This window comes from Pterocles gutturalis, unplaced genomic scaffold (genome assembly GCF_000699245.1).
Source record: "Pterocles gutturalis isolate BGI_N339 unplaced genomic scaffold, ASM69924v1 scaffold374, whole genome shotgun sequence".
Lineage (NCBI taxonomy): Eukaryota > Metazoa > Chordata > Aves > Pterocliformes > Pteroclidae > Pterocles > Pterocles gutturalis.
Window position 1 is genome coordinate 1 of NW_010132832.1, and position 14578 is coordinate 14578.

A 14578-nucleotide genomic window follows, 5' to 3' on the forward strand; every position below is an offset into this window, starting at 1 on the left:
CGCCCAAAAAAAAAAATAATTACAACAGAGATTTGGGATGACTTGGAATTATTTTTGTGTCAAAACAAATTTGAGGCTCTGCTACTTCTGGAAGGCAGCCCACTGTCATTGTTTGGGTTTATTGTCTCATCAAATCCCGTTGTGAACACAGCCACCTCTGAACCTAACAGCAAACCTGTGAACTACAACACAAATACAATTTCTTACAAAGAGAAAGCCCATTACTTCACATCAGTTTCTTAAATCAGCCTCACAGCACGAGCTCATGAAGGAAGGAGTACCATTTAGAACACCAAAAAAGTTCAGCCCTGTCCTGAGAACACTGTTTACTGCACCAGACAATTATCATCATTGTTAATTGTGTTAACAACTTTCTGCTTTCCTGTATTTCCCTGCTCAACTGCAGTCACTGGATAGCCCAAGCTCTATACTTCAAGGTATTTGGGGTAAGTACCCAGAGAGTCCTGAGACACTGAGGCATTTTGGTGATGCAAAATGGTGAATAGGAATCATGATAGGAAAAAAAAAAAAATATGTGAATTAGAAGGAAAAAAAAAAAAAAAAAGGAAGACTTGTCATTAAGGCATCCTCAGCCTCAGCTTTAATGTCATGACAGGTAAGGCCAGGATAAAATAACTTATTAACCCCAAATGCTGCAGTGTTTCCTTCCTTCTGGGGAACTGAGCTCTGCACATGTCCTGTTTGCCCCCAGGCATCTAATACGAGATCTCACTTGCAGTTGTTTTGTGAAGGTGGAAACACATGACACATTGGACTAGAGCCAATTTAGAGACATTTGAAACAGATGCCACTGGTGGTCAAAGGTTAACAACATCAATACAGTTAACGGGAGGGGAAAGGAAGCCACCAATTATTGACCAAAAAATGCACTTACTTGTAGTAGCAGATATCATGGCCTGCCCTAAGCCAGCGAGGTCTGCCCTGGAGAGCTTCCTTCACTGAATACATGACCAGCTGCATGCCTGCAGAAAATAAGACAGGTTCAAGCTACAGGACTGTCTGGAAAATACAGGGATGAGGGAGGAAAGGCTAAACATGAAACATCACTATTTTGTCTGTTCTCTCTCTGCAGGCAGTTTATTGAAAGGGAGGACCTCAAGCCACTCCGTTTACAAACAAAGGGAAATAAAATAATAGGAATTGAGATATCAACAAGATTAGTAATCTGCTTAGTCAAATATTTTATGCTTGGCTGAACCATTATTGAATACTTAATCCTACCACAGCATTAGAGACCTGCAGGGAATCTAGTACTGTACCTTCAGAAAGCAGCAAGCAAAACTTCAGAAGGTTTTAAACTTGCCATTAAACCTAAATAATACTTATGTGTCATAAATGCTGAAAATGATAGCATCCATCTTTGTACTGTATACCAGAAGATGACTTCTTCCTGGTCTCCAAAATATTACCTTTTCATGCCCCGAGGTACAAGGCTCTCTCTAATCTGAGCTCCACATACATTACTCACAGCTCCATGAAGCCAGCTCATCTGCAGCAGTTTTTGTACCAAATTCCATTGCTCTACACACCAGCCTGCTCTTTCACAGGCACGGTAGGGATCCTGCCCCCACCAGTGAAGCTCCTGCACTGGGTGTCCCTGGCAATGGGAACCTACAGGGGTGGCCTCTGCCCTGGGGTTATATCAGCTCCAGTGGACCCAGCACAGCCACAGATGATCCCAGCAACAATGCTGGCAGCACTTCTGTGAAAGTGTGTTTAAGAAAGGGAAAAACACCCTTTCAAGTATCTATGCATGTTCATATGGTGCCCCCTGAGCATTCTCTTGGCTGTTCTTGTGCTGGGAGGAGGTGATGCTTGAAATCATTAATACTGATGACATACTACCATAAGCACCTATTCAGTTTCCCTTCTTCCTTTGGGTTTCTCTGTTAAACTCTCTAGCACCTTAAGAGCTGGCAAGTGTGTCAGCAGAAGTGCCTTTCCAGCTGATCTTTGGCTGTGGTGGGGGGTAGCATTAACTAGCCTACAGCTACGAGTAACCTCTAGGTTGCTGTTTCCTGTACCAGCACCATGAGTCACGTACAAGAAGCAATTCTGTGTTTGGTTCCAGGATGTGAGCCACAGTGAGTTGAGAGAGACACAGGCCTGCCCAGGAGCCCAGTACATCAGAGAAGGGCTTTGAGGCTCAGGGTCTGCAGTGCTCTCAACACCCCAAATTTTCTCTACAAGTCCAAAGGACACACACCCCAAAGTGCCTCCAAGTGATGGTTGATACTGGTCTGACATCTCATTTTAATTAAAAAAAAAAAAATAAAAAAAAACAGTTTTTCCTTTCCACTTTCCCTATGGAAACATTCAGTTTAATAAAACAAACACAAATCAGGCTTCTGAAGAAATCTCATTATTTCCCATGGTAGAGTAAGTTGGGGGAAAAGGGGGAAAGAGAGAGGTGGAAGGCTGCACCTCCTGACTTGCTCTGCTTTTGGTCATAACTATTTAATGAAATATCCTTTTTGCCGATTTGAAAATTACACAATGCCATCTAACTAAGGGCAAAAAGGAAAGGAAAAACCAAAACAGATCGGTAACCAGGAGCTGTAAAGTATTGGCAGCCATGGCACTGTGGCACTGTATCCCAACTGGAAGCTTTTAGTATTATGGCACGGCCATTAATTAGCCCAGGAAAGCGCAGAGGGAATGTAGCAAACATCTCTTACCAACAGTCTGTGTAAATATTACGCACGTGCTGGAAGGGGTAATGAGCCTCTCTCAGCCAAGCCAGATAACCTAGAGCTTCACTGCCCTCTCAGAGCAGCAGAAGTAACCCACCGAAGAGTTGCTTTAACAGCCAATCCCACATAAAAGCCATACAAAAGCAAGCCATGGCTTAGCCTCCTTACATCAGACTGTATTTTTATGTTTTTCTTCCAAATATATTTTTTATTACAGCTTGAACATGCGAGTCATGTACAACTTCAGGTGCACAAAATGAGATTATAAATGCTGACAACTGACAAGCTAGCAGATAACAGGCAGCCTTCCACCAATAATAGCCAGAATCTCCAGCTATGAAGCTACTGGTGGCTGTATCAGAGGTTGTATATATCAGGGTTTACAGTAGGACCTTAACATCCTTCATATTCAGGCTGCTGCCATACACACCAGCACTGAACTGTTTGGTAACTCAGGGAAGCAGAATAAGATGACAAAAAAAATCATTTTTATTTGGGATCTATATGAATACTTTAACTGCAGCCCTTAGGGTTAAAGAGGAAATGCCTTATAATTCATTATGCCACTCATCCAGACAGTTTTACAAATACAAGTGACAAGTCATTACAGCTCTCAGTGCTATTTGGTTTAGGTACATTGATCCTGAGAGACTTCTCCTGGTGATGTTGAAGGCTGTATCCACAGGGCTTCAGAGGAAAGCAAATTCTGTTATTAGGGGCTTATTAAACATTCTGAGTCAGGTCTTGAGCTGGTGTAAATTAACACAGCTCCATGGAAACAAATGTCAAAACCAGCCTGTGCCAGCTAAGAATTCAACCCACAATCTCCACGTAGAAGAAATAATTTTTCTTCTAAAATAAGCATTGAAAGCTGTGATTTGCTCTGCCTATTTCTGAACAACACCGTCTTCCTCCTGAACCACAGAGTATGACACAAGGTAAAAGACAGGCAGGAAGAGAATTTTTTAATTATTATTAATATGAGCAGAAGTTTCAGCAGGTCTAAAGGCAGAGATGTCTTTCTGGATAAGGCCAAAAAATAATGAATATTTGTTTGAGGATTGTCTACATTTATTCAAATCTTAGAAGCACTTTCCAATCCTGTGCTGCTTGTTCAATTCCAACAGATGGCCTTTTTTTTCCTTCTCCCAGACCCAGTGCCATTCTTCCCCAGTCTCAATATTTAGCTTATTCGTCAGTCGTCCTGAGGATAGAGAAAGGTCCTTGACAAATCTAAAGTAACTCTTTCAGTGGATTTTGGCATAGATAAGATTAAATTTACAGTCTCCCTTATAGGTATGAAAAGTTCAAAACCTTTATGGTATTAAAAAGATTCCTGTGAACAGAAGACTATCCCAGTTCCCCAAAGACTCATACCATAATTAAACTGGCTATTCAGCTTCTCACAGTTGATAATGTTGAAGCGATAAGGAACTGCTAATTTCATGTCACGGACTTCAAAGTAGAACCACTGGTGATGCTGGTTGCTGTTGACATCTGCATTCATAATTAAGTCATACTCAAACCTGTTAAGGAAGACAAAAAAAACCCATTGTGGACATGAACATCCCACCAGTCTTCCACTGAACCTGTTGAGGAGAGCAGGCTATACAACCAAATTCATTAATATCCTATGAGTCAAAGAATGACATCAAACTAATGGTGCCCCAACACACCATTAAACACCCACACTAAGTTAGTCATGTCAAAACTTTTTAAGCTCTGCTTTCTCACTCCTGATACTTTCCTGACATCTAGGTGTAGGCAGGCATCATGAGCTCTGCATTGTAAAAACTGCTTCCCTGGCCAACCCTTCCCAAACCCAGGAGAATTCCACTATTTCATGCTGTGGTCACAGCAGAAAGGCTGGTTGGGCCACAGCTGCTGGTGTACTTACTCACGCACTTGGATGGCTTTGCGAAGGTTTCCTGATTCAAACTTGGAGAAGAATGTCAGACAGCTTGGAGCACCTGGGCTTGAGTGACTGCAGTAAATCAAAGCAAGGATACCTATAGCAAGTTGATTCAAAGACAAGTCTTCCCCAGCACTTTTCGTACACCAAAATAGCTTTTTATAATTGTTTTATATAAGCAAGACCCTGAGAAGTAGCAAGAGATAAGCAAATCCATAGGTTTCCTATCCAGTGCAGCATCCTTCTCTATTTTTGCTTAGTGATTCTAAATCACACCTTCTTTTCCTTTCCCAGTACTCCTTTTTGGCCCAGTTTATATTTATTTTCTTTTTCCAGTTCCTTTCCCCACTCAGTCGTTACCATTAGTTTATTAATTGCACAAGGCAGCTTTATACAGTTACTAAACATTTACTCTTCCCTCACCTATATAGTTTCCTTCTCCTAAAACTTTGAAACCCTTAACTGAATCTTGAAAAACTTCTCCTACCTCAGACTGTCCTTCACCTTTTTTCTTTTTTTTCTCTTTAAAGAATGTTCTTCAAGTCACTCATCCTTCCTCTGAATGCAATTTCTTCCTGTTTGGGATCCTCTCAACTGCCCTGTGCTACATCTTCTCCAAGACCACAATTGCTGGCCATGGCTGAGTACTTAAAACAGTTCACACAGTTATAAAAGGCTTCAGAAAACAAACATCTAAGTGCCACACCTTTCAGACTACATCTACAGCCTGTGACACTCGTGGCACACCTAAGTGCACTCTCAAAGGGATGCCTGTTCGGCTTGTATGCACACAGACCGCATCTGGATTCATCAGTACAATTCCCAGCACTAGCCTACACGGTTTTGTTCCAAATCGCTGCATGCAGTGCAGACAGATCCGGGGACACTCTAGAGCCACTTCTATGTGTAGTTTCTCTTGCTCTGTCTAAAAAGTTTCAAGGCTTCCTTGTTCCCTTGACTTCCACAATAAAACTCGCTGCCTGATCCCACACTGACAGTACCCCTGGTTACAGTACTCGGTTTAAGTTACCTACCTGGGCTCGTCTAAATCAAAAACAGTTCTGCCTATCACATCACCTGGCTGGATTAAGCGGCGAATATCATCTAGTACTTTGTCTCTAGGAAAAAAAAAAAAAAATAAAGAAAAATTGTAATGACACTGCAAAATCTTGGTATAGACTAGTCTTGTAGAAGAAATATGAAGAGGCTTAGCAAATTCTTTTGAAGGGCTGGTAAAAAAGAGGATTCTATGTGCTAACTTGATGTGAACTCCAATTGTAGATTTTTTTTTCTTTTTTAACCATGAGGAAGCTCATGCTCCATCCCTACTACAAGTTGCCTTTTGCATTACATGACTGATTCTGTACAATTTTTTTATTCTCTACAGTATTCTGTCAAGTTTGATTTATCCCCAGTTCTTCCCAGTCAGTCTCCAAAATGGCCAGCCTTGCCCTGTGAGGAAATATCTGCCATAACTTATAAACCTACTACCCTGTCTGACAGTGAATCTTGAACTCTAAATCAAGCTAATTTCTACTCATTATTAAACTGAAGTTCTCTGATCCCTAAAGATGATCCAATGTGGAATACCAGGTTTTCTTCCTGACCTTTCAAGCAATCATGTTATGCCCTGAAGCATGATATGATTATTCCCATTTTAGCTGTATGGTTACACATGTTATTATAGTCATAAAAGCAGAGCTTTTAGAGCAATAGTGCAAGGAGAACATAGTAGAGTGATCTTGCCTCTAAATAAGACTTTTAGCTTTTATATTTGCTGAAGAAAGAATCATTATCTCTCTAGAGATCAGAAATTAGTCGTCTTCACAAATGTCGTTTGATTAGCATTGATAAACTTTGAAGTTCAGCACAGAATCCAGCCTCTTTTGTATCTGCCAAGAATTCCCTATGCCACTAAAAAATAAAAAAGTAAAGTCACTGCACACAGCCACGCACAGAACAGACAGAATGGTAGTTATAAGAAGAGCTGCTTCTCCCAACACTGCTTCAAAACACAGCTTTCCCTTCATCTGAACACCTGAAATAATAAGAGAAGAAACCAGCAGCCTCTAGCAGCGTGGCATAGGGGACATCTGTTTTTATTTCTTTCTGTGCACTGCATGCCACGTATGTGGTCTTCTCCTAGTAGGCTGGGCAGCAGGGAGGGAAAGCAGCTTGCTTACCTTATCCCTGATGATGCTCTCTAGCTCCTGAGAGACCTCCCAGAAGCAGTCGCACACGCTTGGGAAGGAGGAGAAGATTCTAGAGGACCCCATGGAGCAAGCAGAGAGCAAGAGGAATAGCAAGATGGGACACGGCAGCAGAAGGGTAGACAGGGAGATTCCCAAGAACAACCTGACACAGACACACAGCTCAAAGGAAAGAAAGGATTTTTCCTTAAAAAGCCAGATGGGACCCTGTTGCAAACACTAACGAGGGCTGGATTACATGCAAGACGGAAGGCAAAAACAAATCCTTAAAGGACAGAGTCTTCCCCATCTCTAAAATGAACTTGTTCTCATTTGTATTCTGAAAAGGTCACAGATTCACAGCTCATTCTGGGTTTTAGTCTTCTTACTTTAAGGAAAAGCCGCCAGTAAACCTATGTCAGAGCTTTGACCAGCTTAGAGTCCCATCACATACATAGGCACATTGATACATTTATCAATAATTTAATCAAAAACAATTTGGAATATGAAGTAGGGGAGTCTATAGATTCACAGAAGCCATAAAAACCTCACTCCGAGGTTGCCACTATCACCTTCACCTATGAGACAAAGCAACTCACAGACAGCTCACAATGCATCTGCTGACACAGAGAAGGTCCCTGTCAGAGACAGGAAATAAGCCTGCTGCTTCCTAATCCTGTTTGTAATCCAGTTAGAATACATTTTCCTTTCCTTGGGAGAAAAAGCTAAATAATGCAATGGTGAGAACCTGCATAAAACAGTTTTGAGCCTGACAGCTCTCAGCATGGTAATTATGTTAAAGTACAATCACCTTTGAACCCCATACTTGCGCTCCAACATGGGCTTGCTGTAAGGAGGGGGCTGGTGACCCCAGAAATCAGGAAATGCCAAGTCTTTGTAGTCTGGTACAGACTTAACGCATTTGGCCCTAGCTACGTAGAAGCAAGGGCTGTGGAATGGGATGTCCCCTTGGTGTTTCTCCAGAAGATCTGTCACAATGTCTGAGCTCTCCAGCCTCTCTCCAGGACTACAACTGATTGAGGCCTCACGTTCAGGGTAAAACATTTTTTTGTACCAAGCAGCCCCTTTTGGGAGGGGACATAAAGTAAGTGTGTGACTCCTGGATGGATCTTCCTCTTCACAGGACCCCGCATCTTGGGCTGCTTCTGCAATATCACTCTTTTCGTTGATAGGATCCCATTTGCATTTCTCCTTCTTTGTCCAGTTCTGCAGTGGGACTCGGAAATCCTTTTCCTCTGTATCAGGTCTCATCTCTGTGACACTTTGGTTTCTGCATCTGCAGTTTGGATGTTTCACAGAAGTGGCATTTGGAATGAAATGAGAGGGAGTTGGGGGAAGGATCTCAGTCCTGTCTTCCAAGCTCTTCTCTTCCTCAGATTCAGATTCAAGCTCCTTTAAATTTAAAAAGCAGAAGAAATTTAAAAGACACTAAAGACAAATTGTGCCTCCCTCCAGAAGAAACCTTTCAAGGAAGAAAGAAAATATTTACAAATCTCCCAAAACTCTACTCATCCAATAAGACAGAGTAAAATCAGCCCATGGACCACCTGCCGGAATTTCTTTGTCCACAAAGCTGTTTCAACAGGAGTTCTCAGAAACTAAAAGAATCACACTGAGTCATCTGGGTGAGTAATCTCCAACCAAATCTGATTTTTCTAACAAATTAGGAAATATAATTAGCAAGGCTTTTTTTTTTTTTTTTAGAATAAGTGATGCAGCAAGGTAAAGGAGGCCAATCCCTCATGCAAAACTCCACCCTCGCCTTCATGCAAGTGTATAAATTAATCCCATTTGGCTGCTTGTGGTGATAATAAATGTCACAGCATTGTGTCTACAGGAGATACATTAAGCCAGTGGACCTTTCCAGATTCATATTTGAATCATGGCTTTCAGCTCTCCTAAATTCCAAGACTTGTAATGAGTGCAATACTCCATTTCTTGTCCCAAGCTGCAACGGAACAGTGATTAGAACCATGCATTTCACTCAGCAGCAGTGAAATCTTCTCTATCACTTTCTTCAAAACACTAGCTGACAGTATTTATTTTCCACATCTCATTCTGATCTTGATATTGCTGTTGAAATTGCCAGCAAGGATACAAATTATTATCTGACAGATTTCTGATGTGGTAATTGACTCAATAGAGCTTAGTTAATCCATACCCATCCAAATGTGCACCAAGCAACACCACTCCCTTTCTATCAGTCTTGATTCACACCAATAACCTATAGCAAAAGTTCTTAATCTTTGTTTTTCAGGTCCTATAAGACATCTATCTTTCCTTTTGCAATAGCCTTATCTAGTTATTTCTTGTCAGTACTCCCTTTCAAGTATTTCTTAAACTCTTGAATATTCACAAATAAAGGTATCTGCACTATGATAGCACCTGAAAATTATGGGAAAGCTCCGGACACATCGCTTCATACTGCCCAAGCTCTTCCTCTGGCCGGTCAAGCACTGGCGTTGACCTCAATTTGTTCACGTCTGTCTCCAAGTCATAATCCTAAAAAAGCAGAATTAGAACAGAGTGAGAATTAAACATGCCCCTCAAGATGACTGTTAAAGTAATATTCTGCATAATATCTTTGATTTCTAATGACACCATACTCATTAAATGAGTCCTATAACTGTTCTTCCCATACTCACGAAGGCTGTTAAAGTCATTTTATGGAATGGAAATTAGAAGCACAAGAGAAAAGACTACATGATGAAAAAGGGGAATTTGATGATTTGGTATTTGAATATTTAAGTAGAGATACCATGAACCTTTTTATAAGCACCTCAGCTTGGGAGGCTTCAAAATAAGCTACACCAACAGCTATTTCTGAGCATATTGGCCATTCCCTTGCTTATGTTATGTAAACCTGTAGGCATAGGTTCTTAAAATCTAATTGGTAATATTCTGATTCAAAGAAACAATAATCAAATAAATGTATATTTAGCAAGAAAATTCTCAAAGTGTATGAAAGGCAAAATTGTTCTAACTGACTATCAGCAAAATTAGAAGGCTTGATATTTCTGTTTTTGATTTAGACAACCACGTGGTTTCTCTGAGTGCCTACCAGTCAAACAGAAAAGCTCACATCTGTATCATTGAACCTGCAGGCACCAATTGCTTATATTTTATTTTTACCTCTCAATGCTGCTTATAAAAATCTGTGAAACTCTTGCTCAATCCATCTCCTATATTCTCCAAATTTCTTGACATTTTTAAAGAAAAAGTTTTTTAGATCTCCACTATCAGCAAATCAGGGATAAGAACCATGTCTGAAATTTTCACAGTCGAAGGCAACTGCACATTGATGTGCAACCTCCTCTATACCAGATAGAAGAACTGAAACCAACTCTGTCAGACATTCAGCCGTTGCATAATAAACTAGAAAAAGATGGGGCAAGAGGGAAGGATGGAGACCTGCCATAATGCAGAAGTGTCCATAACATTTCAAACCCTGAGCCAGACTTGTTTTGCAAAGCAGAGTTTGAACTGTTCTTTGGGTGTAGTTGGAAAGGCAATGAAGAGCTGCACAAAGTATTCGAGGTCAGCTTAAAAGGATTTGCCACTAACAGCGTAATGATGCATAAGCAGCTTCAAACTTACTGAAGATCTGGGTTGAGAAGGATAGATGGCTGATTTGATTATTTTGATTTTCATTGAACTGTCTGATCAGTTACTGATGGAAGCATAGAGCCAAATTTCAGTTTGGTTGGTATTACTAGTATGCGTAGACACGCATTACGTAGCTGTGAAAATGCTTGTAAATCACATCAGTACCAGGAAATATTGTGCAAGTGCTATCTCATACAAAAAAAGGTAAACTGAAAGTTCATTATCCATTCCCTGCTTGCTTTGCCTTTAGAAAGATTTGTCATGGGAGATATATGACCAGCACACCAGACAAACAGTACTTAAAACTCATACTCAGAGCAAGCTCTTAGGCGATAAAACCTCTGCTCACATCTACTTGGTAAATCCTTATGAATAATGAAGTAGTTCAGAGGCATATAGGATATGTTTCTGAATGAATCACTAATTAAAGGAGGAGATAAATTCACTACGAACTTTATTCCTAATGAGCATTTTGACAAGCTCTAATATTCAGATGAAAACAGCCAGGCAGGGGCAAGTTAGGACACTGAGCTAATGTGAGGTTTGGTTTGGTGTTTTTGTTTTTTTTTTTAAACTTCCTTTTTTCGTTGGGTGACATCAGTTTAATACTTGGGGAGAAAAAGACAGGACAAGTAATGAAAACATCCTTCCACAGAAGTCTCAATCGTATCTAATTAGACTGTATTTGCAACTTCATTTCTTTAACTTGCCTTCCTAACCCACTTTATGTGGATAAGAATTATTAGCAGCATTCACTACTTCACATTTGTGTATGTGCTTGTACGTATTTTCACAACAAACAACTTTGCACTCTCATCCTCAGCTGTTAGGCTGTTTTTGGTTTGTTTCTGCCAGGTAGGTCATGAGAGAGAGAGTGCAAAGGGAGAAGTCAGAAAAGCCTTGAATAATTCATTATATTATTCATCTGTGTGCAGCAGCAAATAAAGAAGGAATCTAGGTTCAAAAGGCCCAGCTGTGGCTTAAAGAACTAATGCTTTCCTTAGGGTAGATGCACAGCCCAAATATGCTCTGATATGGGAAGGAAAAGAGGGTAAGTCTTCCTAGGTGAGAACTTATTTTTCCCCTATGAAGTGTCAATTCTGGTCCACGCACAGGGGAATCAAATATCCACAACTTATCCCTGACCATGCGTGTGATTCTCATAGTCACTGGTCAGTCTCACTGCAGGAACAGAGAAGTCACCAAACCCACACCATCCGTAGCGACAAGCACGGCAATTAATAAAATGAACACGGGGAACTCTTCAATAAAATTCAGTGCTACCTCTTTTTCTTTTTTCAAGTATCCTTCTATTATTCTATTATTCATGGTGTGTATTTATGTGGGATAACATGCATACCTACATTCTGTGCTTAGACAGCTTATCAGGATGTTAAAATAGACAATGAACAGTTTTCCTTTCCAGTATGTGGATGATTAAGGAAACTACAGCTCATATACCTACTTCCTCCTTACTCTCCACATCCTCGTTATCCAGGTCTTTTTCAGCCTCTTCCTCTTCATCACTTTCATAGTTACCTGCAGAAGTAAAAAAGTGGTAGAAACAAAGATACCTAATATCCCTCCCAAGCTCCCCACAGAAACATGGACAATTTCTTCTGTGTGTGCCACACACGCCTTCAACTTCAAACACCACAACCCTGATTAAAACAGATCCCATTTGTTAATCTAGTATAAATGAATTTAGCACTAAATCTCCCACTTTTAAAGCTCTGTTCTCTTGGACTGAAGCACTGCCTTTCAAAACCATGACAAATGTCACCATGATATGGATCCAACTCACATTACAAAGCAGTACAGAGATTTTCTGCTTGGCTGAAATGATATTACAGGATGCTTTTAATCTATATTATCTAGATTAGGGTGTTTTACTGCTATCACCATTATAATATTTGAGCATCTTCCATGTGAAACTGAAAGCAAGAGTGAAATTGCTTGTGTGTACCACGGAGTCCACCCTTTCTCCTTTTCTGTGGAGTGGCTGCTCTGCCTGTGCTTTAAGCTCTGCTTTTCAGCAAGTGCTCACATCTTTTACTCATGCAGCATGACTGTTATCTGCTTTTATTTTAGAAAGAAAACAGGATAATACTTCCTGCAATTCTTTACTGGAAAAGCTACAGGGCAGCATTCCCCTCTCAAACAGTCATGCACAGGCACAATCGTCTCTCCCTCTGTTGTGGGGCAATGGCATCTCCAGCCTCTGCCATGTCACCCTGTTCCTTTTCTTTTTGTTTTTTTTGTACAATAGAAGGATTTCTTTTTTCTTTGCACTTTTTCATCTTCTCTTATTCTCCAAACTTCAAAAAGACTTGGGAGAAGTTTCATCTCTGCTGAGCAACACCGTAGGCCATCAGGTTAATTTTAGCTGCAAACATCAGGACTAGGCTGCCAATACTCCCTTCCCCAGATCCCACACTTAATTCCCCCATTAAGCTCCTTTTCTTCCTACTGAACTCACCCTTCAGACATTTACCTTCAGATACCTCACATGGAGGTTCAGCCTTGGCATTCCCAGGAAGAGGGAAGGAATAGGAGCTTCTTACTGTCGTCACAGGGAGAGGCTCCTTGGGGTAGCACTTTCTCAGAATCTGAGTCGCAGTGGTTACGATAGGATCCAGATTTCTGCAAGACAGACAGTCCTAGGAACCAAAGGAGAACAACGTTAAGATTTGCCCCTTACAATTGTCCTGCCTGTTACACACAATCCCCCAGAGCAGAGGCGCTCTTCTGATTGGAATATGAAATCTTCCTATTTATGGGTTGGGTTATTTTCTGCTTCCCCCTTCTTTGTTCTTCTACCTCCTTTTTACCATTAAAGAAATATGTCTGGAACAGCAAGATCTCGAGTTCTTGCAGTCAGTTTCTTACAGAAGTACAGGCTAGCATAGACCTCAGAGGACTTCCACTGATGTATGTCATTCAGACAACACAGCAGCTCCTAGCTCTGCCCTAAAACATTATAGTCAGGGTATATTGAAGGAAGGTATGATAGCAGCATAAACTAAACTATCCTAGCTAACACAGTTAACTAGCACTGAAAAGGTATGTTCATTAATGCAGTTTTTAAAAATCCTGCAGGGAATCCATGCATATGTTTTGACTGCCAACATATGCCAAAATCTGTGCTTCTGCATCTTCATGCAAGTACACCCAGAGCTATCATGCCAAGACTAACACAGGTAAACCAGCACAGATACACCATTATTTCACTGTACTCAGGGTACACAACGTATACTCAAAGAGAACATTCCCACTGTACTCTATTCTATATGGTTGTGCATTAGGCCCAATAGTTAGTCTGAAAGATCACTACATACTACCTAGTTATAAAATCTTGAATTCCTGCAGTATCCCACATTTTCTACTTCTGTAATCCAGAATAGGAAATAGAAGTGTAAGGAGCTATGAGAGTCCAGAGGTACCTTGAAGACACAGAATATTGCTGTATTTTCATTACTACGCTATGCAAGTGAACCTTTGGTCTTTTGCTGCAAAGAGAATCCCCTCTCCCCCACCCCTAAATAAAAGCAAAGACCCCCTGGGAGGTCATAGTAGGTGTAAGTCTTCAATACAACAGACAGGGAGTCCGGATAAGCAAACTACATCTGCCACACCAAGGTGAAGTTGTTCAAAACCAATAGGTACAATGCTCAGAAAACCAAGCCATCAGATTCCCCCAAGAACAGCACATCTATACCACAGCTTCCATCAGAGAGATTGACTAATTCATGTCATATGCTACCTAAGTTCATAAGTTGTACCGTGCCTATCAGCATGTTATCTCTAGTGGCTTGGGACTAAGACTTAGCTCACTGGAACAGGAATGCAAGTCAAATAAGCAGCATAAATGTTCTATAGGGCAAAAGAGGAATATTAGAATACATTCTTATACTGTTTAACACTTCTGCATCCCTTCAGCACAGACAAAATGGAACAGCCCAGAGGGCAGAATAGATACTTCGTGCCATTATCTGACAGCCCCCAGTGAGGATTTGGGCCGGTCAAAAAAAACAAAAAAATATTCAACAGAACCATGAAGATGACCAAAGAACACAAAAGTACTTTATTATAATCAGGAACAGGAAAATGGCTGTACTGGGGCTTTTTGGTTGCAC

The 14578-nt window shown here is 40.8% G+C and overlaps 1 protein-coding gene across 1 annotated transcript in view; it reads right to left on the reverse strand.

The window, feature by feature from the left end:
* Window positions 1-895: 895 nt before the first annotated feature.
* LOC104467265 (cytosolic carboxypeptidase 4-like) overlaps window positions 896-14578 on the reverse strand; it is a gene marked incomplete at its 3' end in the record, with an annotated part of 58088 nt that continues 44405 nt past the window's right edge. Inside the window, exons 8-15 of the mRNA XM_010080987.1 lie at window positions 12937-13102; window positions 11908-11981; window positions 9222-9338; window positions 7627-8228; window positions 5661-5744; window positions 4612-4698; window positions 4092-4240; window positions 896-983 (exon numbers count right to left, since the gene is read on the reverse strand). Of these exons, the coding sequence (XP_010079289.1) occupies window positions 896-983; window positions 4092-4240; window positions 4612-4698; window positions 5661-5744; window positions 7627-8228; window positions 9222-9338; window positions 11908-11981; window positions 12937-13102 (1367 nt within the window). The remainder of the gene's footprint in view (window positions 984-4091; window positions 4241-4611; window positions 4699-5660; window positions 5745-7626; window positions 8229-9221; window positions 9339-11907; window positions 11982-12936; window positions 13103-14578) is intronic.